The following is a 27,053-nucleotide window of genomic DNA, read 5'->3' as shown; positions in this document are numbered from 1 at the left end:
ACACAGAGCGTAAGCGGTGCTATCAAAGTATTTGCTAAGGGCAATTACTTGCTGAGGTTGGCAGTGCCGTAAATATTGTAGTTCCAAGGAGGCTAAAATATTAGAACTTCCTTGGTTAGTTTAGTCCCGACCTCCACTGTTATCTTTAGGAACCATGTTCCCAAGCACCCGCACCTAAAAGTGCCACGTTAGTGTCCGCATTACTACAGATGGCGGGATTGTTACTCATGTTGTTGTTGTTGTTGTTGTTGTTGTTGTTAATAGTAACTGATGTTGTGAGGAATGATACGATAGACCTAAAATATCGGGGTTCCAAATTTACGAAAACCAGACTACCACAGCACCACTTAATTGTGGATGCTGAACTACCGGATAGGCGACGTGATGTTGACACGCTCTGTTTCCTTAATAGGCTTCTTAGTCACTGGTGTCCTAAACATCGATCCCCATATACCAAATACCTAAGATCATTCCATAACTGAAATACTAGATCGGTTACGCACAGAATCTTGGCTGTACCTATGCACAACACCAAATCTTTGCCTTCATTACAGCCTTACGCAAAACAACTCTGCATTCAAGAAGAGATTAAAGCTTTATCTCATATCGGCGTAGCTTCCCTTCCGGTGGCAGGGGAGCAAAGGTCATTATTTTGTCAGGGGTGGCGGGAGGGAAAGCGACACTTCGTGGGCGATGGAATGGGTTCTTACTTGGCTCAGTGGGTGAGGTGTGAGAGGAACGTTGGTGCTTCCTCTAACAGTCGTTTATTGAGACATAAGACACATTAAACAAAGTAATACAATGTGTTTTAAAGCGCTCAGTTCCTCGCGGCTGCAGAGCGGCGGAGTCGTAGCGTACAGATTCTAGTGACGGCTCGTGTTGCAACGGCGCGCCGGCGGCGTAGTCTTCCATTGAGTGCAGTGCCCGTCACACTGCGGCGGCGGCGCGATCTTCTTGTGAATTCGCTGCCGGCTGTTGTGGCTGAGCGGTTCTAGGCGCTTCAGTCCAGAACTGCGCTACTACTACGGTCGCAGGTTCGAATCCTGCCTCGGACATGGATGTTTGTGATGTCCTTAGGTTAGTTAGGTTTAAGTAGTTCTAAGTTATAGGGGACTGATGACCTCAACTGTTACATCGCACAGTGCTCAGAGCCATTTTTGTGAATTCGCCCGTTGCGTTATTAACAAGCGGCCACGGCGTGGCGCGGAGTACTCCGTCCCGGTATCGAACCAGCGACCCTCAAGTTCGGCGTCTTCTGGGGGAGTTCATCAACCTTTAGGTTCACCGGTGAGCCATTTGTCGAGGCCGTAGTCCCTTCGTCCTCACCAACCACCTGAGTAAGTACCACACGAACTTCTTTCTGGTAACATCTGGAATGTCATCTTCTGCGTTGCCCTATTGTCGCGACATCATCTGTCGAGCAGCGTAGCGGCTAAGTTGTTGGAGCGAAGTATGACATCTGCTGAGTGACCGTTGGTCCGTCCGTGCAAGCGACATTCCTTCGTGTCTTCTTTCTCCCGTCGAAGGACCTCCTCACAGGACCCCCTCACGCCACGTTGTTGGAGGCATTTATTCGGTGTTTTTGCCAATGTCGCGAATTTTCTAGGGCGGCGACTAACTCTTCGGTCGTTGATCTATGCTTCTCACATTGGGCGGGAACGTGACCAATGGCGACACATGTGCAGGCTTTCCCTGTTAGACTGCTACCGTTTCCGAATATTGTGGCTGAACGTGTCAGTCTTTACGATGTTCACTTACACTATAATTAGTCTTTACGTATTTTCCTGATTTGAACATCCATAAATAACACAAGTATTATACACCCTACACATCCCAGACGTTTTAGTTCCGTCGAACAGAGAACCAGTATCTTTCATTGTCAACACTATCCATGTTTTTCTCATGTGTATCAGTTAACTTCTTTCTATCGCATCTGGTAGCCTTACAATATTAATTTTCGCTCTTCCTTTGACAAATTAAGCTTTCCACATTTGATTCCTTCAGTGCTCCCACCATATATTTGTTCATGTCATTACCAAACGCGACATACAATTTGCTTAGCACAAAAAAAATGGCTCTGGGCACTATTTGACTTAGCATCTGAGGTCATCAGTCCCCTAGAACATAGAACTACTTAAACCTAACTAACCTAAGGACATCACATACATCCATGCCAGTGGCAGGATTCGAACCTGCGACCGTAGCAGTCTCGCGGTTCCGGACTGAAGCGCCTAGAACGGCACGGCCACCGCGGCCGGCTGCTTAGCACAGTCTTACCAAGAATTACATTTAAATTCAATATATTCATAACTATATAAATAATAATAAACCCCGTGGAGGCCCGGGAAAAGAATAGGCCTCCGGTATGTTCTGCCAGTCGTAAAAGGCGACGAAAAGAACAAACCACTAATAGGGCTAACCCCCCTTTTAGTGTGAGTAGTTGGTTCAGGACAGAACTAAGAAGCCTCGGACAAGCGCTGTCATGGTCGGGGACGACGCTTGAACCCTATGCCCGTCCACAATGGTAACGACACTGCTAGCCACACGGAAAATAATTTAAATCCAAATAGAGGTGTTTTGCAGGATATGTTTCCTGCAACCACTCGAGAAGGAAAACAAAGACAGAGGATGAGATGGTCAGATGAAGTTAACCGACGCCTCATGTTCTGTTATTACCAAGCAACAAAATAAGGAACCAACACAACTGGATACAGATCACAAGTATACACAACATTTATTACCAGATACCCAGAATTAAAATTTTTAACAGAACGAATAGCCGATCAGATCCGTGTAATAATAAAAAATAACAGGATACCCCAGTCAGAATTAGAAAACATCAAACAAGTACAACAAATACTGGAACAAAATAATGTGCAATCAGAAGAAGAAGAAAACACAGTAATGGACTCAAACATCCCAGAGCAAACAAACAAAGACCAACACGCATCAATTAAACAATCAGAGGAAAACGAAATCTTAAGACAGCCACCAGAACAAGCACAAATAGAACACGAAGTGATACACATGTTAGATATAGAAGAAAAATTTCAGCTGACATATATAGAATACAAAGACGCAAATACAGACATTAGACTATTCTTGCATAGACCACCAAATAACCCACAAGTCGAAACAACAATAACAACTATCAACACAATCATACACAACAAAATAAATGAAAATACAACTCTGGAAGAGTTACAGCTACTGGTTTATATAGGAGCACTCACTACACTAAATATACACACTAAGCAGAGATCAAAACAAACCAACACACAGAAGAAACCCACAAAACCAGCATGGCAACACAGGCTACACATCAGAATAGAAAAACTGAGAAAAGACATCGGACAGCTAACACAATTTATAAGAAATGAAATATCAGACAAAAAACGAAAAATGTTAGGTAACATCTCACAAGAAGAAGCGATAGAGCAATTAGATGAAAAGAAGCAGAAATCACAAGCATTGGCCAAACGACTTAGAAGATACAAAAAAAGTGAAAATAGAAGAAAACAAAACCAAACATTCAACACAAACCAAAAGAAATTTTACTAGACAATAGATAACACACACATTAAAACAGACAATCCACCAAACATAACAGACATGGAACACTTCTGGAGCAACATATTGTCAAACCCGGTACAACATAACAGGCATGCACGGTGGATACAAGCAGAAACAGCCACATACAAGATGATACCACAAATGCCTGAAATGATAATTTTGCAACATGAAGTCACTCGAGCAATTAATTCTATGCACAATTGGAAAGCCCATGGAAAAGATAAAATAGCAAATTTCTGGCTAAAGAAGTTCACCTCAACACATTCACATCTAACTAAATTATTTAATAGTTACATTGCAGACCCATACACATTCCCTGATACACTTACACATGGAATAACTTATCTGAAACCTAAAGATCAAGCAGACACAGCAAACCCAGCTAAATATCGCCCCATAACTTGCCTACCAACAATATACAAAATATTAACTTCAGTCATTACACAGAAATTAATGACACATACAACACAGAACAAAATTATAAATGAAGAACAAAAAGGCTGTTGCAAAGGAGCACGAGGATGTAAAGAGCAACTGATAATAGATGCAGAGGTGACATATCAAGCTAAAACTAAACAAAGGTCACTACACTACGTATACATTGATTACCAAAAAGCTTTTGATAGCGTACCCCACTCACGGTTACTACAAATATTGGAAATATAGAAAGTAGATCCTAAATTGATACAGTTCCTAAACATAGTAATGAAAAATTGGAAAACCACACTTCAAACAAATTCAAATAATATCACATCACAGCTAATACAGATTAAGCGTGGAATATACCAAGGAGACTCATAAAGTCCTTTCTGGTTCTGCCTTCCTCTGAACCCACTATCCAACATGCCAAATAATACAAATTATGGATACAATATTGCTGGAACATACCAACACAAAATCACACATTTGCTATACATGGATGATCTAAAACTACTGGCAGCAACAAATCAACAACTCAACCAATTACTAAAGATAACAGAAGTATTCAGCAATGATATAAATATGGCTTTTGGAACAGACAAATGTAAGAGAAATAGCATAGTCAAGGGAAAACACACTAAACAAGAAGATTACATATTGGATAACCACAGCGTCTCCATGGAAGCGATGGAAAAAACAGATGCCTATAAATATCTAGGATACAGAAAAAAAATAGGAATAGATAATACAAATATTAAAGAAGAACTAAAAGAAAAATATAGACAAAGACTAACAAAAATACTGAAAACAGAATTGACAGCAAGAAACAACACAAAAGCTATAAATACTTATGCAGTACCAATATTGACCTACTCATTTGGAGTAGTGAAATGGAGTAACACAGACCTAGAAGCACTCAATTCACTTACACGATCACAATGCCACAAATATAGAATACATCACATACATTCAGCAACAGAAAGATTCACATTAAGCAGGAAGGAAGGAGGAAGGGGATTTATCGACATAAAAAACCTACATTATGGACAGGTAGACAATTTAAGAAAATTCTTTGTAGAACGAGCAGAAACTAGCAAAATACACAAAGCAATCACTCATATAAAAACATCGGCTACACCATTGCAATTTCATAACCACTTCTACAACCCTTTAGATCACATAAAATAAACAGATATGAAGAAAGTAAATTGGAAAAAGAAAACAATACATGGCAAGCACCCGTATCATCTAACACAGCCACACATCGACAAAGACGCATCCAACACATGACTAAGAAATGACAATATATACAGTGAGACGGAAGGATTCATGATTGCAATACAGGATCAAACAATAAACACCAGATATTACAGGAAGCATATTATTAAAGATCCCAATACCACAACAGATAAATGCAGACTTTGCAAACAACAAATAGAAACAGTAGATCACATCACAAGCGGATGTACAATACTAGCAAATAAAGAATACCCCAGAAGACATGACAATGTAGCAAAAATAATACATCAACAACTTGCCATACAACGTAAACTAATAAAACAACACGTTCCCACATACAAGTATGCACCACAAAATGTACTGGAGAATGATGAATACAAATTATACTGGAACAGAACTATTATAACAGATAAAACAACACTACATAACAAACCTGACATCATACTCACCAATAAAAAGAAGAAATTAACACAACTAATCGAAATATTCATACTCAATACAACAAATATACAGAAGAAAACAGGAGAAAAAATTGAAAAATACATCCAACTGGCTGAGGAAGTCAAGGACATGTGGCATCAGGATAAAGTTGACATTATACCAATTATACTATCAACTGCAGGTATCATACCACACAATATCCACCAGTACATCAACGCAATACAGCTACATCCAAACATATATATACAGCTACAGAAATCTGTAATTATTGATACATGTTCAATTACCCGAAAGTTCCTAAATGCAACATATACCGTACAGTTAAAAGGAAGTCACGCTTGATCAAGGTCCGCGTCACTTTCCATTTTTAACCAGACATAACGTCTGAGAAATGAAAGAAATAATAATAATAAGTTAGATGTAAGAGAGGGCCTAAAGGGTCTAATCTTGCTCAGTGATAGATGCAATAAAAAAAGAGAAAAAGAAACCGTAATCTGGGAGATTTCCGCTTCTAAACTCTGAAGACGGGCAATATATCCGTAATACCTTAAATCGTGGGTAGGAGGAGTTGCCTGGTATTGGAGGAAACTGTAGATCTTGGGCGTGCATCTATAGAGATCCTTATGTTGAAGCTGATATATTTTCTTGTGGATCATTGCAAGAGGATACAGAAACAATAATTCTATAGTTTTTCCTTGGCTGTCACAGTCAAAACCGATTTATTGACAAGCACCGTACTCTCGGCCTTGCCCACGTTATCAGTCAAGACCTGCGATATGTACGGAAATTCCTTAGCACCGTGAATCGAACAGATTGTATAGAAAATATGATACTGTCTGTGAATTCCGTGTATCTGCGGTTTGTTCAAATTCCTGACAGATATAGTCTTTATTGTGCATCAGTATGAACGTTGAGTTTGTTTTTTAATCTGCGTTGTGCGCATGTACCTTTCTATTCATCTAAACTGTACGCAACATAATTTGGAGTTTGACAGCCGTTATTAATATTCGGAAGCCCTTCGTCACTCTGAGTGCCATAGATTATGCACTTGGACAGTAGCATAGCCAGCCACATGACTCGTTCCTAAAAAAAAATTTCTTCCCAGCTAAATATAAACTCAACTGCACTTGTTAACTGTGAAGTGGGTGACATGACAAGGGTTAATTAATAGATCTGGAACTCTTTTTGTGTAGAACATCTTGTCAACCGACAGACATGCTACTGGAGACAGTTCCTCTGGAATCCTTTGCAGCCTCCTTGGTAGACGAGTTATATCTACTAACAAATCTTCCAATATATCTTAGTCTAGCACCTGCTTTCCCAACAACTACGCTTACCCAGCTTCAGCCACTGTAGGCTGTGAATATAAATATTTAACTGTTGTCTCTTCGCATTAGGTGGAGTCAAATAGTATCAAACTTCTCCCGTATTCACGGGCAGTACATGACATCTGCGTATGAGCCCTGTGCCAAGATTTGCAATAAGGACTGATTACCTACAAATCTTCCTGTATTTCGGGAAAAATTTTCTGTCGGCCCTGCCTGCAGTGTCGTCTGTTAGGTCTCTCCTACCAATGTTAACCAGTAAACCTGTTGCGTGTATGGTTTTGGTAACAATGCTGTCACACTTAAAGATATTGAAGCCGTTATTTTAGTGCCTAGCGGTGTCCCCATTGATTGTTCCCTCATTGAGAAAGATGCATTGGGGTCTGTCTGCTAGATTATAGTTTTTCGTCCTAAAGGAAAAAAGTTTTCGGTAATGCTACAGTAATTCGATGTAAGCGACATAGTAATGTTTTTTGCGGTCTGTCGTGGAACTGTTGTCGAGACAATAGTACTCGCATTCGGGAGCAACAGGGCTGAAAGTACACCATTCTGATTGAATGTTTTTTGTGGTTTCCGTAAGTCAGTTGACATGATTTCCCGGAAACATGTTGTTGCTGTTCCTTTATCCTTCCCGTCCGATCTGAACTCCTGCTCCGTCCCTAACTGTCCGCCTTCGAGACCTTAAACTTTTTGATAAAAAAAAAACAGTAGCCAGAGAGAGAGATCCTGCCATGCTTAGAGAGTCAACAATGTGTGTGTTATTACACATTGCAACCTAGAAGCCATTAATTTTGTACTAAATATGTAGCGAAATTAAGTGCATAAGCTTCCATGATGAGTGTTAATTTCAAAAAAATCCTTTTGGGTATTAGGCTACATGATTTTTTGTAACACTGAAAGCGACTGTAAAGACTTTTCGGCTATATTTGCTATGATTCACTTCGCGCTGAAATGGATCGCTGCAAATGCTGTTGAAACATCTTTGATTCAGTTGGTTTTACTGCTACATAAATCACGCAACTACTACCCAAACGACATTTTACTCAAATTTATAAATTATTTGCCTACCTACGGGTGATGTTGGATAGCGTTCGTGAACAATTTTGAACTTGAAAAGAGAAGAGACGAATCTATTCCAAGAAATGCCTATTTGTTGTGGTTGCCTTTGTTTAAATATTTGAAATACTGTCAAGACACAGTAGATGTTTAATTTTACAATTTTCCTTCTACAGGATAAATGGAAACATGATCCCTTTGGGGCAGAAAAGGATAAGGATGGAAACATATATGCTCGAGGCTCACAAGATATGAAGTGTGTGGGAATACAGTATCTGGAAGCAATTCGCAGACTGAAGAAAAAAAATGTCAGACTTCTGAGAACTATACACGTGTCATTTGTTCCAGGTAAGGTAATAGTGCTCGCTCTCTCTCTCTCTGTTTGTGTGTGTGATTCATGGTTGTAATTTCCTTGTAGAGTTCTATGAACAGACATCCTTCCACTTCATTTTCAAAGTTTTCAGTATAGTCAGCCACAAAAGAAAACAATAAAACAAATATTTGTCAATGCTGCACTTTTTCAGAATAGAGACTTGACCGTGTATCTGTTGATTTCTTTCTAACGATAAGTTGTTTTCCAGATGAAGAAATAGGAGGCATCGAAGGCATGAAGAAATTTGTAACTACTCTAGATTTTCTCTCACTCAATGTTGGGTTTGCTATGGATGAGGGCATGGCAAGCCCAAATGAGGAATACGTTTTGTTTTACGGAGAGAGAAGCATATGGCGTAAGTAAGGCTTTTTAATGTCAGCGTAAACTAATCTTCGAAATAATTCATAGAAAAACCACATATTAATTTACTTTGATGCTTAATGGTATAAGAGCAACTCTGTTGCTTAATTTAAACGTTATGTTGTACTTGTGATTTGAAATACGTTAAATTTCTTACGAAATGTAAAAGAGAAAAATAAAACGTCTAAAACCAGTTAAGTCCAGAGACAGGCGTTACGGAGAAAAATAATGTACCATGTAGTAAAGTGTCCCTCATGCTCACTCTAATATGACATTACCTGTATTTCACCGTCATCCCTCTGCTTCTTCGTCCGCTGACCACTTTATATCTCTACTTCTTCATCCTATTTCAGTGATAAAATGATATTAGCTCTTTTCTATAGGAATCAGAACATAGAGGACAATTTTTGCACCAGTTTAATGGCTCAGACAGGCAGAACAACCATAACAGGGTGGTTGTAGTTAAACTTTCCCTATTTGAGTCAGTGTAGGTGGAAAACCACACTAAGGTGAGAAAGGTCATGGGATACCTCTTAACATCGTGTCGGACCTCCTTTTTTTCCCCGGCTTAGTGCAGCAAAAATGTTCATATGTGTGTGAATTCCTAAAGGACCAAACTGCTTAGGTCATCGGTCCCTAGACTTACACACTACTTAAACTAACTTATGCTAAGAACAAAACACACACACACACACACACACACACACACACACACACACACACACACACACACACACCTGCCCGAGGGAGGACTCGAACTTACGGCGGAAGGGGCCGCGCAGTCCGTCACATGACGCCTCAAACCGCGCGGCCACTCCTCGCGGCGTAGTGCAGCAACTCGACGTGTAATGGACTCAACAAGTTGTTGGAAGTCCCTGCAGAAATGTTGAGCCATGCTGTCTATGTAGCCGTCTATAACTGCGAAAGAGTTGCCGGTGGAGGATTTTGCGCACGAACTGACCTCTCGATTATGTCCCATAAATGTTCGATGGTATTCTTGTCGGGCGATCTGGGTGACCTTTTGCTCGCATTGTCCAGAATGTTCTTCAAACCAATTACGAGCAATTGTGGCCGCTGAGATGACACATTGTCATCCATAAAAATGTCATAGTTTTTTTGGGAAGTCCATTAATGGCTGCAAATTATCTCCAAGTAGCCGAACATAGCCATTTCCAGTCAATGATCAGTTCAGTTTGATCAGAAGACCCAGTGCTTTCATGTAACCACAGCCCACAGCAGCCCACGCAGAGCGAAAACCCCTACCTATGTGTATCCCAATGAGCGCTAATTTCCCGAACGGTTTTAGGCACTACAGTCTGGAACCGCGCGATCGCTACGGTCGCAGGTTCGAATCCTGCATCGGGCATGGATGTGTGTGATGTCGTTAGGTTATTTAGGTTGAAGTAGTTCTAAGTTCTAGGAGACTGATGACGTCAGAAGTAAAATCCCATAGTGCTCAGAGCCATTTGAAGCTAATTCCCCGTATCTTATCTTCGTCGTCCTTATGCGAAATGTACGTTGGTGGCAACAGAATCCTTCTGTGGTAGCCTCAAATGCCAATCCTCATTAGTGTTCCTCGAAAAGAACATCGTCTTCCTCCTCATCCGCCCACTAATTTGGCGGGAGGCAATAGAAGCGCCTCTACAGGACTGTATTTTGTGGGAAACCTAGGTCTGCAGAGTCGTCAAGTTTGGAATGTGGTGGTCAGTATGCTGGTATTCTGTTATTGCTAACTATGTCAGCCTTTCCAGGATATTACGAAAACACATCTCAGAACGTTTCGGTTCGTAGTAAGGATGAGAGGAAACATATTGTCCAACACCCTGGTATATACCCCAACTACATTTAAGATCAGAAGACCCAGTGCATTTCATGTAACCACAGCCCACAGCATTAGGGAGCCACCATCAGCTTGCACAGTGCTTCAAATGGCTCTAAGCACTATGGGACTTAACATCTGAGATCATCAGTCCCCTAGACTTAGAACTACTTAAACCTAACTAACCTAAGGACATTACACACATCCATAGCCGAGGCAGGATTCTAACCTGCGACCGTAGCAGCAGCGCGGTTCCGGACTGAAGCGCCTAGAAACGCTCGGTCACAGCGGCCGGCTGCACAGTGATTGTTGACAACTTGCGGCCACGGCTTCGTGGGATCTGCGCCACAATAGAGCCCCTCCACCAACTCTTACCAACTGAAATTGGGACTCATTTCACCAGGCCACGGTTTTTCAGTCGTTTAGATTCAAACCGAGAGAGGGTCACGAGCCAAGGAGAGGCACTTCAGGCTATGTCGTGCTACTGGCAAAGGCACTCGCGACGGTCGTCTGTTGCCATTGCTCATCAACGCCAAATTTCGCCGCACTGTCCTAACGGATACGTTCGTTGTACGTCCCACATTGATTTCTGCGGTTTTCACGCAACTCTGTCGTTAAGTGAAGGCCGAGCGTCACCGCGTTGCCTGTTGTGAGAGGATATATCTGAAATTTGGTATCCTCGGCACACTCTTAATATTGTGGATCACGGGATACTGAATTCCTTAAAGATTTCCGAAATGGAATGTTCCATGCGTCTACCTCCAGCTACCGCTCCGTGTTCAGCGTCTGTTAATTCCTGTCGTGCGGTCATAATCACGTCGCCATGTATCATCTGCGTACAAATGACAGTTCCGCCAATGCACTGCCCTTTTATACTTTGTGTACGCGATATTACCGCCTTATGCATATGTGCCTGTCGCTATCCCGTGACTTGTCACTTTAGGGTAGACTCGTACTGCCCTCAGTCCGTTATTCTCATTGCTCGCAGCGTCGCCTGACTCTTGCAAGAACAGACACCACACATACAAATTATGCGCCTTGACGGCAAATAATACCTTCTTTCGACCTCTTGTGGTAATCAGGTGAGTCTACGAGCAATGAGAATAATGGACAGGAGACACTAAGTATATAGTTTACGACAAATGGGAATTTGTGTTGGATGGGAAACGTCCTTGGATAACCAGTGTTGCAAAGGCAACTGCTCGAGATGGGTGGGAAATCCGGGTTCGAGTCTCTGGACAGTAAAAATTTTAACTTGTCGCCACTGGATTTCTTTCAACGCCCGATAGCAGCTTATGTTGGAATTTATCTTTCGTCAACAGATTTTAAAATGAGATGTGATTAAAAAGCGTAAAGAATTAACAGGAGTTTAATTTTCATATTTTCTGAACGAGTCGGTGGTTACGAAATCCTTAAATACTGTGGAGCAGAAATATATTTATTGCAGTTTGATTCATGATAACAAAAGTAAATGTTGTGTTAACAGAAAATAGTATATAAAGTATTAATTAAAGTATTTTTCAGATCTGCATATACATTGCCCTGGTTCCCCTGGACACGGCTCCCTTATACTACCTGACACTGCAGGAGAGAAAGTCAGGTACATTATAGATAAATTTATGGATCTAAGACAGAAGGAAAAGGAAAAGTTGCAGAAAAACCCACAGCTCAAGTTAGGGGATGTTACCACAATAAATCTTACACAGCTTCAGGTATGACGCTCCACGATAATGTATAACATAGTTTTTGAAATTAATGATAAATTATAAGCAGCAGTATCGTGATAGTTCTAAGAAGTTGAACGTATGTTATAAAATACTCGCCTAACGATAAAGTGTTTGTGGAATCGAACAGAAATATTGGGTCTAGCAAGCTTGAAATTGAACCCGACTGTGAACTTACCGAAAGGGGAGAGCGTAACTCGTGTAAGGGTATTAAAATGAATCCTGATGTTTCAACTTGCCGCCAGATCTTGGCACAGCGGTCAGTCTACATCTACATCTACATCTACACTCTGCAAATCACATTTATGAGCCTGGCAGAGGATTCATCGAACCATCGAACAATTCTCTCTTGTTCCAATCTTGTGTACCGCGCGGAAAAAGTGAACACCTATATCTTTCCGTACGAGCTCTGATTTCCCTTACTTTATCATGGTGATTGTTTCTCCCTATGTCGGCGTCAACAAAATATTTTCGCATTCGGAGGAGGAAGTTGATAATTGGAAGTTCGTGAAAAGATTCCTCCGCAACGATAAACGCCTTCGTTTTAATGATGTCCACCCCAAATCCTATATCATTTCAGTGACACTCTCTCCCTTATTTCGCGATAATACAAAGCGTGCTGCCCTTCTTTGAACTTTTTCGCTGTACGTCGTCAATCCTGTCTGGTAAGGATCCCACATCGCGCAGCAGTACTCTATTGGAAGACGGACAAGCGTGGTGTAGGCAGTCTCCTTAGTAGTCTTAGTTAGTCGTCTTAGTTAGTCTTACAAAATATGGTGCCGTTGAGAAGATTCGACCCCGTCAAGAGTGCCATCAGCGAAGATAGAACAACCATTATGCTATTGCTGGAAAGTTTGTCACCAACGGGAAAGTCTGTCAAGAAAGCTAGGCGAGTATTTTTGTTTGATAGAATTAAAATGTAACTGATAAGGCAAAACGTAAAAACATAGTTCAAATCTGATAAACATAGAAAAGTTATCAGAGCTCGCAGAGATCATGAATTGTGGACAGGATAAATGCATGCCAACTAAGGTAATAAAAAACGGCGAAGACCCACCTTCGTTTAGTGGTGTCACTCGCAGAGTGTTGCGAGAACAAAGATTGCTGGTATCTTGTTACAAAAGAAAATTAAGTGAAATTGATGAAAAAACTTAAGAGCAACTCGCACGCCTCAAACGGGGCTATGCTTAAAGCCTGCAATAAGGAAGGAAGGGAGGAAGTAAGTTCAGGGTTTAACGTCCTGTCGATATCGATGTCATCAGAGTCGGAACACATGCTCGGAATGTTTCAAGGATGGGGAAGGAAATTAGCCGTGTCGTTTCAAAGGAACCATCCTGGCGTTTGTCTGGAGCGATTTAGGGAAATCAGGGAAAGCTGATACATGGATGGCCGGGCACTGATTTCAATCTTCGCCCTCCCGAATGAATCAAGTGTGCTAACCACAGCCCCACCACGCTCGTTGTACTCAAGTAGGAGGAGACTATGTAGAGCTCCTAAGCATTAAAATCACTATCTTAACGTCTCTCTCTCTCTCTCTCTCTCTCTCTCTCTCTCTCTCTCTCTATTTCTTTAATTAATAAAGCCAGGGTAGGCAGTCAGTCATTCATTTGTCACTAAATCGATATGCGATGATCGTATCTAACAAGTTCCCTGTGACGTGCACAATATAGCGCCGTAAGGACTAGATTTGGAAAGAAACTTTATGGCCATATTATGAAAAAGGTGGATGCAGGAAAGATTTTTTGTGGTTGAGGGGAGTTGCAATATTGCGTGAATAATTTGACAAACCACTTAAAACGACGTCGAAACAAGACACCTTGAGTATACGATATTACATAAGAATTATTAAAATTCTTGGGAGAAGCAACTATGCAACACTTCCACCTCCCATGAGAGATACGAGCCAGGCGAAATATCCTCAGACGTTAAGAAGAATGTAATGATTCCAGTACCGAAGAAGGCACCTGCTGATGGATGTATGGCATGATCATTAGTTTGATAGATCAAAGTTGTAAAATGCCAATGCAGATTGGCTGGGATAATTGGTAGAAACCCACTTGGGAGATCAGTTTGGATCCTGAAGAAATGTAGAAACACGAGATGAAATATTTACCTTGCTCTATTGAAGAGCGAAAAAATGCCCACGTTTGATGTATTTGTACATTTACACCATGTGATCAAAAGTATCCGGACACTTGGCTGAAAAAGACTTAAAAGTTCGTGGCGCCCTCCATCGCTAATGCTGGAATCCAATATGGTGTTCAAATGGCTCTGAGCACTATGGGACTTAACATCTATGGTCATCAGTCCCCTAGAACTTAGAACTACTTAAACCTAACTAACCTAAGGACAGCACACAACACCCAGCCATCACGAGGCAGAGAAAATCCCTGACCCCGCCGGAAATCGAACCCGGGAACCCGGGCGTCAATATGGTGTTGGCCCACCCTTAGCTTTGATGACATCCTCCACATTCGGAGGCATACTTCAATCAGGTGCTGGAAGGTTTCTTGGGGAATTACAGCCCATTCTTCACGGAATGCTGCGGTGAGGACCGGTATTGATGTCGGTCGGTGAGGCCTGGCACGAAGTCGGCGTTCCAAAACATCCCAAAGGTGTTCTGTAGGATTCAGATTAGGGCTCTGTGCAGGTCAGTCCATTACAGAGATGTTACTGTCGTGTAACCACTCCGCCACAGGTCGTGAATTATGAACAGGTGCTCGATCGTGTTGAAAGATGCAATCGTCATCCTGGGAAAGATAGCCACTCAGACTGGCAACACGAATGTGCATTTCGTGGAACTGTTTCAGCGTCACGATCGGCCTCATCTTAATACAGCCGTCAGGCGTAATAACATGAGCCTTGGGGGTGCGCTGATGACAGAAAGCATGGGTCACATTTCAGTGGTGTCGGTGGAGTCTATCAGCAGGACGGGTTTCACTAGACATGGCCTGCACCTCAACAGGTATGGGAAGGGGAGGTTGGCAAAGCTTATAGGTGACAGCATAGGTGGGGTTGGTGGGATCACTCATGGGAAAATTCCTGCAGTAGTGGGTGTTAGACCTGCACCTTTTTTATATTGAAGTCAGCTGATAGGTATTCCTGCTTAAGGGAAGTCTCTCTAACAAAGGAACCACTTTCGACAAAGCTTAGGTATCCGAGTAATGAGGGAATTAGTATATTTCATCAAAATATACAAGGTATTAGAGATAAAGTTAGTGAACTGCTTATAGATGTTGACTCTGAAATTGTTGGTATATCTGAATACTTCCTAAATAAGGAGATAATTCAGAGGCTTCCTTTACCAGGATACAGGTTGGCTGGCAGCTTTTCGAGGAGCTCTTTGCGGTGTGGGGGAGTAGCCATGTATGTGAAAAACGGCATCCCATTTGAGTCAATTGATGTTTCAAAGTACTGCACTGAAAAGGTGTTTGAATGTTGTGCAGGTGTGGTTAAATTTAACGGAGCTAAACTTGTAACTGTTGTTATTTATAGATCCCCAGACTCCGATTTCACAACATTTTTGCTAAAGCTAGAGGAGGTTCTTGGTTCACTTTATGGGAAATACAAAAAGTTACTTATATGTGGTGACTTCAATATTGATTGTATAAGTGATTGTGCAAGGAAGAGGATGCTGGTAGACCTCCTTAATTCATATAATCTTATGCAAACCGTATTCTTTCCAACGAGAGTGCAAGGGAACAGTAGAACAACCATAGACGACATTTTTGTTCATTCCACATTACTAGAAGGGCATTCTGTTAGCAACAAGGTGAATGGTCTTTCAGATCATGATGCACAAATTTTAACTCTAAAAGATTTTTGTGCTGCATCACGTGTTAAATATGGTCATCAGCTGTTTAGGAAAGCTGATCCAGTTGCTGTAGGGACCTTTGTAAACCTCATCAAGGAGCAAGAGTGGCAAGATGTTTATAGCGCTGATACAGTAGACAATAAATATAATGCTTTTCTCGTGCTCTTTGAAAGTTGCTTTCTGTTAGAACGTTCAAAACAGGGTACTAGCACAAACAGGCAGCCTGGGTGGCTGACTAGAGGGATAAGAATATCTTGTAGAACACAGTGGCAATTATATCAAAACGTTAGAAACAGTCAAAATCTAAATGCAGCAGCCCATTACAAACAGTATTGTAAGGTGCTTAAAAATGTTATTAGGAAGGCAAAAAGTATGTGGTATGCAGATAGAATAGCTAAGTCTCAGGATAAAATTAAAACCATATGGTCAGTCGTAAAGGAAGTGGCTGGTCTGCAGAGACAGGTCGAGGATATAGAATCAGTGCGTAGTGGGAATGTCCGTGTTACTGATAAGTCACATGTATGTACAGTATTTAATAATCACTTTCTGAATATAGCAGGTGAACTGAATAGAAACCTAGTCCCAACAGGGAATCATATAGCGCTCTTAGAAAAAAGTGTTCCGAGACTGTTACCTGAAATGCTCCTCCATGATACTGACAAGAGGGAGATTGAGTTAATAATTGAATCACTAAAGACCAAGAACTCTCATGAATATGACGGGCTATCTAGCAGAATACTGAAGTATTGTTCTATATATGTTAGCCTAGTACTTAGCCATATCTGTAACTTTTCCTTTAGGAGTGGTCGGTTTCCTGACCGATTAAAGTACTCGGTAGTGAAGCCACTTTATAAAAAGGGAGACATTGATAATGTTGACAATTTTAGACCTATTTCTATGCCATCGGTGTTTGCTAAAGTTATCGAGAAGGTTGTATAGACAAGGTTACTGGAGCATTTAAATTCACATAATTTGCTGTCAAATGTACATTTTGGTTTTAGAAATGGTTTAACAACTCTTTTCTCTGTGAGGTTTTGGACGTATTAAATAAAAGGTTGCGAACGCTAGGTGTTTTCTTTGATTTAACGAAGGCTTTTGACTGTGTTGACCAGAAAATATTATTGGAGAAGTTGGACAGTTATGGAGTAAGGGGAGTAGCTTACAATTGGTTCGCCTCTTACTTTAAGAACAGAAAGCAGAAGGTAATTCTCCGCAATATTGAGAGTGGTAGTGATGTTCAGTCCCAATGGGGCATTCCCCAAGGGTCGGTGCTGGGGCCACTGCTGTTTCTTATTTATATAAATGATATGCCTTCTAGTATTACAGGTGATTCAAAAATATTTCTGTTTGCTGATGACACCAGCTTGATAGTGAAGGATCTTGTGTGTAATACTGAAAAGTATCAAATAATGTAGTTCATGAAATAAGTTCGTGGCTTGTGGAAAATAATTTGATGCTAAATCACAGTAAGACTCAGTTTTTACAGTTTCTAACTCACATTTCAATAAGAACCGATATTTTGATCAGACAGAATGGGCGTATTATAAGCGAGACGGAACAGTTCAAGTTCCTAGGCGTTCGGATAGATAGTAAGCTGTTGTGGAAAGCCCATGTCCAGCATCTTGTTCAGAAACTAAATGCTGCTTTATTTACCATTAGAACAGTATCTGAAATAAGTGACAGTTCAACACGAAAAGTAGTCTACTTCGCGTATTTCCATACGCTTATGTCATATGGTATTATTTTTTGGGGTAATTCTTCTGATTCAAAAAGGGTATTTTTGGCTCAAAAACGGGCTGTTCGAGCTATATGTGGTGTAAGTTCGAGAACCTCTTGTCGACTCCTATTCAAAAGTCTGGGAATTCTGACATTGCCCTCACAGTATATATTTTCTTTAATGTCGTTTGTTGTTAGCAATATTAGCCTATTCCCAAGAGTTAGCAGCTTTCACTCAGTTAATACTAGGCAGAAATCCAATCTGCATGTGGAATGCACTTCCTTGACTCTTGTGCAGAAAGGAGTGCAGTATTCTGCTGTATCCATTTTCAATAAGCTACCACAAGAACTCAAAAGTCTTAGCAGTAGCCCAAACTCTTTTAAGTCTAAACTGAAGAGTTTCCTCATGGCTCACTCCTTCTATTCTGTCGAGGAGCTCCTGGAAGAGCTAAAAAATTAAGCAAATTCCAGTGTTACATTGTTGATTTTCTTTATTTAAACTTACGACTTGTCACCTGAATATGTTTTTTTTTTATATTTCATTTTATTTGTTTCTAATATCGTGTTATAACTTAATGTATTGACTCGTTCCATGACCATGGAGTCTTCTCCTTAATTTGGTGCCACGGAACAATAAATAAATAAAAAAATTAAAAAAATCCCCAAGTTGCTCTTCAATGGAGGGAAGCAAGAAGGGGCTTAAAACATCTTTGTAGGCCTGTGCTCTGTAGTGCCACCCAAAACAAGGGGTGCAAGCCCCCGCCACGAGAAACACGACCACACCATAACACCACCGCCTCCGAATTTTACTGTTGGCACTACACACGCTGGCAGAAGACGTTCACCGGGCATTCGTCATATCCATACCCTGCCATTGGATCGCCACATTTTGTACCGCAATTCCTCACTCCACACAACGGTTTTCCACTGTTCAACCGTCCAATGTTTCCGCTCCTGACACCAAGCGAGGAGACGTTTGGCATTTACCGGTGTGATGTGTGGCTTATGAACAGCCGCTGGACCATGAATTCCAAGTTTTCTCACCTCATAGTACTTGCAGTGGATCCTGATGCAGTTTGGAATTCCTGTGTGATGGTCTGGATAGATGTCTGCCTATTACACATTACGACCCTCTTCAATTGTCGGCAGTCTCTGTCTGCCAACAGACGAGGTCGGCCTGTACGCTTTTGTGCTGCACGTCTCCCTTGACGTTTCCGCTTTACTATCACATCGGAAACAGTGGACCTAGGGATGTCTGAGTGTGGAAATCTCGCGTACGGACGTAAGACACAAGTGACACCCAATCACCTGACCACGTTGGAAGTCCGTGAATTCCGCGGAGCGTCCCATTCTGCTCTCACGATGTCTAATGACTACTGAGGTCGCTGATACGGAGTACCCGGCAGTAGATGGCAGTACATTGCACCTAATAAGAAAAACGTATGTTTTTGGGGGTGTCCAGATACTTTTGATGACACAGTGTATAACAGGTGTTTGACACACTCTTTCAAATTATGAATTTGTTGTTGTGGTCTTCAGTCCTGAGACTGGTTTGATGCAGCCCTCCATGCTACTCTGTCCTGTGCAAGCTGCTTCATATCCCAGTTTATGAATTTATTAGGGATAAAATACGAGGTGCGAAATTATATCTAACACCCACACAGAAGCGTGACAGCGACCATAACAGCCGAAGGACATGAAAGGCAAGCAGTAGTCGAGGAGGTACGGAGACAAGTTGTTGCCTGCTCTCGATTTTGTTTAATGTTTTCAATGTGGAAGCACTAAAGAAAAGCAAGGAGACGTTTGGAAAAAGGATTAAAGTTCAGAGAGGAGACTTACTTTAAGAATTACTGATGGCATAATTCTATCAGTAACGGCAAATACTGGAAAGATAAGACGAACATCAACAAAGTAAAACGTTGGTAGTTAAATGTAGTCCAAAGAATTAAAGTGATCCTGGAGGGAAATAGATTAGGAAACGAAACTAAAAGTAGAACACGAGTTATTCTGTTTGGACATCAAATTATCTGACGATGGCTGAAGTATGGAAGTGAAACATGGACAAAAGCTGTACGGACAAGAAGACAATAGAAACTTTTGAAATGTCGTGACTCAGAGGATGTTGAAGTCTGAGTAGATAAAGTACGAATGAAGAGATACTATATCGAAATGGAAAGAAGAGTTTTATGCCACACCTCGATGAAAAGAGTGGATGGCATGATAGAACTCATTCTGAGACATCAAAGAATAGTTAATTTCGTAATGAAGAAAGTGTGTGTGTTTGTGGGGGATGAGGCAGGTAAAAATTGTACGAGAAGATAGTTAGAAGACAGTCAGGAGGTGCAAGTGGTTGTGGGATGCAGTAGTTATGCAACGATAAAGACTGCTACAGAAAAGACTAGGGTGAAGAGCTTTCATCAAATCAGTTTTCTGACTGAAGATCACAACAAAGAAGTTGCAGAATCTGCTCTAAAATAAATCAGGGTAGTTGAATAATGAGGTTCAGAAAACGATATGCTTGAATTGATAGTTTTTTACATGATCCCTCAGCATACATAGTTCTTCTGAAAAGAGCTTTGAAGATAATCGCTGGTAGTATAACGAGTTATAAAAATTTTCTCGATTCTACATCCACGCAAAGTGGTTAAATTTCCTCTAGGTATCGTCAGAGTACTCTTCGGCCATAGCAAAATGTCTACTACCGTATGGCTGATGATCTTGTTATACTGCCGCTCTATGTTGCACAGTAGATAGCCATTTATGGCCGTTTTGACCTTAGAATGGAGTGATACCAAGTTGCACTGTGCTGCAAGCCATTGTCTTTTCAAAAGGTGTTTGGCAATATTCTGATGTTAACTCGCATATTTTATTACGCTTTCAGAGAACAGGCTCTTCCGTGTTATGATAGAAATGTCAAATAAAATGTTAACATTCATAGCATGTTTCCCCCAAGGCTGGTTTCTCAACATTGCGTAGTCATTGTGTTCTATCTGGCGTTGCTCTAGCGCGTAATGTCTGTTCGACTTACAAATACCAAGCGTTCACAGGTCCCATGAGTTGCCGCCTTTCTGCGAAGGCCCTGAAGACTGGTTCAACGCAGGAACTGCGACTGTGGTGGAGTGCGAAGGTGTTATTCTGCTATCGCAAACGCGTCGCGGAGCTTTCCTGTTGATGCTTAACGGTGATCTTGCACCAAACGGTCATTTGATGTAGGTTGGCAAGCTGTGCCCATATATGTTGTTTCTCGGAGAACTCTGAGTAAGAGATGGCCGAAAGACAAGCACCATGCGTATGCCTGAGGCATTGCCATCCGCTGATAATGAGACGGAGCTAGCGGGTGTTGCCCTTGTTCTAGCACCGTCTCTCCTTTGTCGAGGTCTGGACGACCACCGAGGGAAAATAGGGGCTGTTAGTTGCTACTTTCCTAAGCGGGGTCATCATGCGTCACTGGAAGGGAACTAATGAAATGTGCACTAGGTTTGTATCCCTCTGGAGGGAATTTACCCTTGATGGGGGGGAAGAAGACATGCTGGGACTAGTGAGAAATCGGGGTGCAGGCAGCTGCAGGTCGTCACGCAGGTATACACAAAAGGACGTGTCACTTGAGATCTGAAACCATTCTCCGTTCTCTCTGTAGACTCAAAGTGGGTTCTCAGCGCAGCTGCCGATTTGCAGCATCGTTCTGAGGACGTCTAAACCAGAGACTTTGTCGGTTTTGTGACGATCTGTGTTGTGGATTCCTCGACCTACGGAAAACAATGTAGAACTGCGGACACTTTGGATACGTCACTAGGGTCGTAGAGTACGTGATAAACGCGTATTTGGGTTTCTTTGGTTAGGCGAAATTGATTTCCCTGATGACAACCTGCCGTAACATAAACTTATTATTGAAACTGAGCGGAAACCAAATGTGAGGAAGGGGAATCTTGGAACATGAGCAGTTTACTATCGTAGAGTTCACAGCGAAATCGAAGAGCCGGAGAGCCAAGTGTTGAAATTTTCGTCAACACTTGAAACATAGCCGGGCGTTATGGCCGAGCGGTTCTAGGCGCTTCAGTCTGGATCCGCGCGACCGCTACGGTCGCAGGTTCGAATCCTGCCTCGGGCATGGATGTGTGTGATGCCCTTAGGTTAGTTAGGTTTAAGTAGTTCTAAGTTCTAGGCGACTGATGACCTCAGAAGTTAAGTCGCATAGTGCTCAGAGCCATTTTTTTTTAAATTTCATTATTATTTACTTATCCGGCTCTTGTCTTCCAGATTGTGCGGGATTTCGGCAAGCTGACTTATTGAAATCCCCAAACGATCTTGATGGGTCATCAGTTTGTAGGTGATGACTTTAACTTGCCCAGAACCGAATGGGAAAACTACATCAATGGGAAAACTACATTTTCGGATAACTGTTTCAATAATGTCTGTTTCCTGGTTCTTTGATAACGAACAAAATCGAATTTTGTCAGTGACTCTCTCTTCATAGTTTTTGAGGGATTGTTTTATTTTTCTTTTTTTTTTTCGAGCATGTAATATCTTGGTGTTATCTAAAGAGCAGCAGCTCAAGACCTATGCACTCAACATCAAGTAAGTCTGTAAGGCTGTCACTATGGAAACGTTTTCTTGCTACCCTTATAGTTGTTCTGATTTGGCAACATCAAGGGAATGTTAAGCAACTCTGACGTCCACTCATTTCAGTGTGTGGCACCAAATTCACTTAATAATCTCTTATGGCTGTCAAACACTGAGAATAAATTGCACTTAAGATGTGATATTGAGAAAGTAAATTTGATGGTTTTTATTCAGAAATGTCGTTCTACACCTCATACGTTTCCCAGGCACCAGTGTCTTGTTGGCTTAGTGATACCACTCTCGTTACTTCATTCGAAGGCTGCACTATATCTCTGTTCAAAACTCGCCGGAGGATTACTAAACTTTGTTTTTCCCTTGTTGTCTTACTGCAGCTGCAAATGTCCTGTATTAAAGTCAGTAATATAATCAGCTTTTGATTACCTTCAACTTTCTACTGGATTGTGAATTACTTAAATTATTGTTGATGTTCTGCAGCTACAGCCATTCTATATAGAATAGCGAACAACGAAAGCTGCCGACATATTTCACACCAACCGCTGGAAGTAACCCTCTTACATTTATAACCAATAACATATTTGCATTCACTCTGTGAAATTTTCCACACATCACAGTAAAGGACGAACATGTTTCATGCACTGTAGTAGAATGCATCATAGACACCCAGTATTTGGATTGGATTGTGTGGGGGAGGAGACCAGACAGCGAGGTCATCGGTCTCATCGGATTAGGGAAGGATGGCGAAGGAAGTCGGCCGTGCCCTTTCAAAGGAACCATCCCGGCATTTGCCTGGAGCGATTTAGGGAAATCACGGAAAATCTAAATCAGGATGGTCGGACGCGGAACACCCAGTATTGTTGAGGTAGAAAAACGCGCATGTACAGCAAAAAGTGGCACCAAACATGTTCAATCTGGCAATCTCTCCGTATAATAGGACTATCGACCATTCAGATATAAAAACTACTGACGGTACGTTTTTAGTTTTTGTGTACTATAAATATGGATAGTAAGTGTTTTCCATTTGCAGAAAAGTATGGAATACGTCTAGAATAGGGACTGTACCAGTTTCACACAGTTTTTGAAGTGATACTTAGTCTTCCGCTTATTCCTAGTGTAAATGGAAGAACTTACTTGTCATATTTGCACATGATTTTTACCTATGAATGCGATTGCCGATTTTTGATGAGTTTGTCGCCTATGTAGAATAAGAAGAAAGATGGAATGAACTGTTCGTGACTTTAGCATTTTGATGGCTACAATTATATCCAGGGGCGTAACTAGGCAGTGAAAATTGGGCAGTACTGCATATTGATGACATGAGATTAGTGAAAGTAGAAAAAAATCTGGAAACACTGGAGCGAAGTGCGTTTATGTCGACAAATAGCACAGTACAGCGGCTTATACAGAATGGTTAAATTATAAATAAAAAAGACAATGTTTATGATGGTCACGAACAGAGAAAAGGAAGATCACATAGATTATTCGTAGATGAAACGTGATTGGAAGATGTTACCTCTATAAAATTTTCGGAAATTGTAGTTGACAATAAGCTCCAATGGAGGCAACATACAGATTATAGGCAACGTCTGTCGCAAATTAAGCACCGTAATATTTTTATAAAACACCTGGCACATTATGCTAATAAACTCCTGTGTACATTACACCTTACTCTTTCAACCATACTTATTGTGTGAAATTACTGTGTGGAGAACTCCAAGAGCAATAACACAAATAACATTTATATTGCAGAAAAGTGCTATTAGGACAATTGTGAATAAAAACCACTAATGCAGTACTGCTTTCCGTAACTTAAAAATATTTTTCCATCCATTTAGTTACACAAACCAATTTCATGAAGCCAAGGACACTAGCTGCTAGAAATAGACGCAGATGTTCATTCACACGACACAAGAAACAAAAGCCACTGAGAAGTATACGCCGCAGCTGATGAAAAAGGTCCTCAAAGCATCTTCCCAGGAGTCTACAGAACAGTATGAGTGAAAGTCCATTCAAAAAACTTCCAGAGGATTACTTAATGGAAAAATAATTTTATAGTGTAGAGGAGTATGCAGTAGATTCTCCATAGTTAAAGCTGAACGGGACCAGGACCATCTCCAACTACGGAAAACTCGGAATATCGAAATTTACGTGAGGATGTTTAAAAGAATAAACCACATGAACGCCTCACTCGTTTTTTCAAACTCCGGCTTCCTTACAGTTTTTCATTTAAGAAATACTTCAGATCGTTTCTTTGTAGAAAACTATTCCAATTTAAGTCGGCTTCTTCGACTGTCACCAACAGTAACTTTGCCGACATCGTGTACGAGCCCAAGTTTATTTTTATTGCTTCTCTCGTGTCAAGTCGTTTCAATGCTTCTTAGCATAACATTCAGAGCACAGATATTCTTTCCTTTGTTACAGCAGTCATTCTTAGAAGGTGTAACAAAATAAAGGCCAAGAAAGGAAACCAAACACAACACTGTACTGCACCGACAATGACGAACCGAAAGCACAACTTTCAGCAAAAAGAGTTTATTTTGTAAGCAATTAAAAACCGCGAGAAGCAACACACAGACAGGGGAGAAGTAACGCACAGATAGGGGTTGTGAGTGGTTCGACATGTGAAAGCTACGAGCAGTGGGGGAAACGAGGTTAGATACGTCGCTGTACAGGAGGATTTCTTTTTTTACGAGGCTCGGATTTATGGGTAGCTCGTAGTTGCGAGACTCGAAATACCGAGATGCCACTGTACTTGTATATGTAAAAAATGGGGAATGCTGTCGTTATTTGTATGTATTGTAATCAACTGAAAATATTGTAGTATGATGTACGTAAATAACTCATTGTACGTCGTTTTATATTGTAAAATGTAGGCTAAATATTATAAAATATAATGTTAAGTTGACCTGTCCTATATTACGAATACACACTCGGTACATAATGTCATCAAATGGAACTAAATAAAAAGCAATCAGCGCTCCACGATCCCCTCGGTGAAGGAAACCCTGGCATCCCCCAAAAAAGTTAATAAAATGGTAAAATAGGAAATAGGACGAGTATCAATGTATGATTACAAAAACCATGTCGGTGGTAAACTGTCGTTGATTCCCTGATAAATCCTCAGGATATTCCAATGTTAGATCGGTGCGGTGCATCCTATAGTTCGATCTCCTCCTTGCTGCTACTCTTCCGGTGGAAACTCGACTCTGTGATCTCTAGATATTTTGACTTACTTTTCCTCTTATGCATTCCAAAGTCTAAGCCCAATGGTCAAAGTAATCCCAATTTTGAAAATAAAGAAGCATGCCCGACTTAATAGGGAAATATTTGGTTAAATTCCATAATAAAATAAACATAAATTTCAAAATACTAATTACAACTCTACTGAGCTAAATGTGTGATATTAAAAATAATCTTGTCGGATACCTTCAGTGAACTGTAACCGTCAAATTTCCTATGACAAAACGTTCGAAACAGTTCCAGAATGACCAACAGCAGACCAAAAATAAATAAACTAACACAGCATAGACACCACAGTCACAGACACTGCCTTGGGTCATATATGCTATAACAATGAATAATTTCGCAAAGACGTTAGTATATTTACAGGCAACTGATTTTTCATGTTTGTTTTAAAGTAACCACTGAGGTCAAAGTACCCCCTTCGTAAGTAACAAATATGAACATTTTTATTAAATTAGGCTCTAATGTATTATAGTTTCGTTTATAAATAACAAGTACACTATTTTTGAGACTTTTCACAACAATAGAATCTACATGATAAGAATAACTGCAAAAAACCAATAACTCAAAAAAAATCTGGTTCCAAAATGTAAATTTTCATGGCTGAAACAGCTAATTCTCCATGTTTATATGTGGATTCCGTGAATTTTCTTGACAAACTCTTTTTTTCATTTCCACATGTGCGAAACTTTAAACTAAATGTTTGATCTTTTATTTACGATATGATCTATGCACTCCGTTTTTTTATGTTCTTAAGGCTAACAAACAGTTCTTATGAGTAAGTGCAATAAGTTAAGTGTAGCAATAGATGATGAATAGAATCCTACAGCTTTTTTACTGGTACCAGTAGCTTTTTCGTAAACGGCAAACGGTGAATCTTTCTGTTTTGAATATGAGGAAACAAACTAAACACAGGTGACAAGGACTTGTATGCAAATTTTAAGGATAATTACAGATAGATGATCATTCTTTCTGGAAGTGAATTTATCTCCTGAAGTGATACCATTCGTTAATAATCCTGTGAGTACTTGTGAAAAACTGAACTCCGTTACTTAATTTCCAAACTGATAATGCCTCTAAGGCAGTTTTGGAGCAGTAGACCTATCATGGCGGTAGATATAAAATATGGTGGTGCCCAGTAGCGTCGAGGCTGGTGTCATGAGTGCTCCGGCAAGATTTTAATTTTGTTCCCCTTAGGCTTAAGACTTATTTTCTTGAAAGAGAAACAATACAATAACTTTGAAAGTGTAATTTAAGTTACGTACGTATTTAAGGAAAAAAATTAGTTCTTACTTACTACTGTGTAGGAAGGGAAACAATAAGAATTCAGTGTAGCTTAAGTTACCTTTTCTGGCTTTTTCTGAGGCCAGTT

General features: G+C 40.7%; 1 protein-coding gene across 1 annotated transcript in view; it reads left to right on the top strand.

Moving 5' to 3' along the window:
• LOC126183895 (aminoacylase-1A) overlaps positions 1-27,053 on the top strand; it is a 110,850-nt gene that overhangs the window by 55,732 nt on the left and 28,065 nt on the right. The window contains exons 3-5 of the mRNA XM_049926218.1: positions 8,231-8,402; positions 8,636-8,782; positions 12,131-12,318. Coding sequence (XP_049782175.1) covers positions 8,231-8,402; positions 8,636-8,782; positions 12,131-12,318 — 507 coding nt within the window. The remainder of the gene's footprint in view (positions 1-8,230; positions 8,403-8,635; positions 8,783-12,130; positions 12,319-27,053) is intronic.

This window comes from Schistocerca cancellata, chromosome 4 (assembly GCF_023864275.1).
Source record: "Schistocerca cancellata isolate TAMUIC-IGC-003103 chromosome 4, iqSchCanc2.1, whole genome shotgun sequence".
In the NCBI taxonomy this organism is placed as follows: domain Eukaryota; kingdom Metazoa; phylum Arthropoda; class Insecta; order Orthoptera; family Acrididae; genus Schistocerca; species Schistocerca cancellata.
Note: the sequence above shows the minus strand (reverse complement) of the source record. Positions and strands in the feature narration are given on the sequence as shown.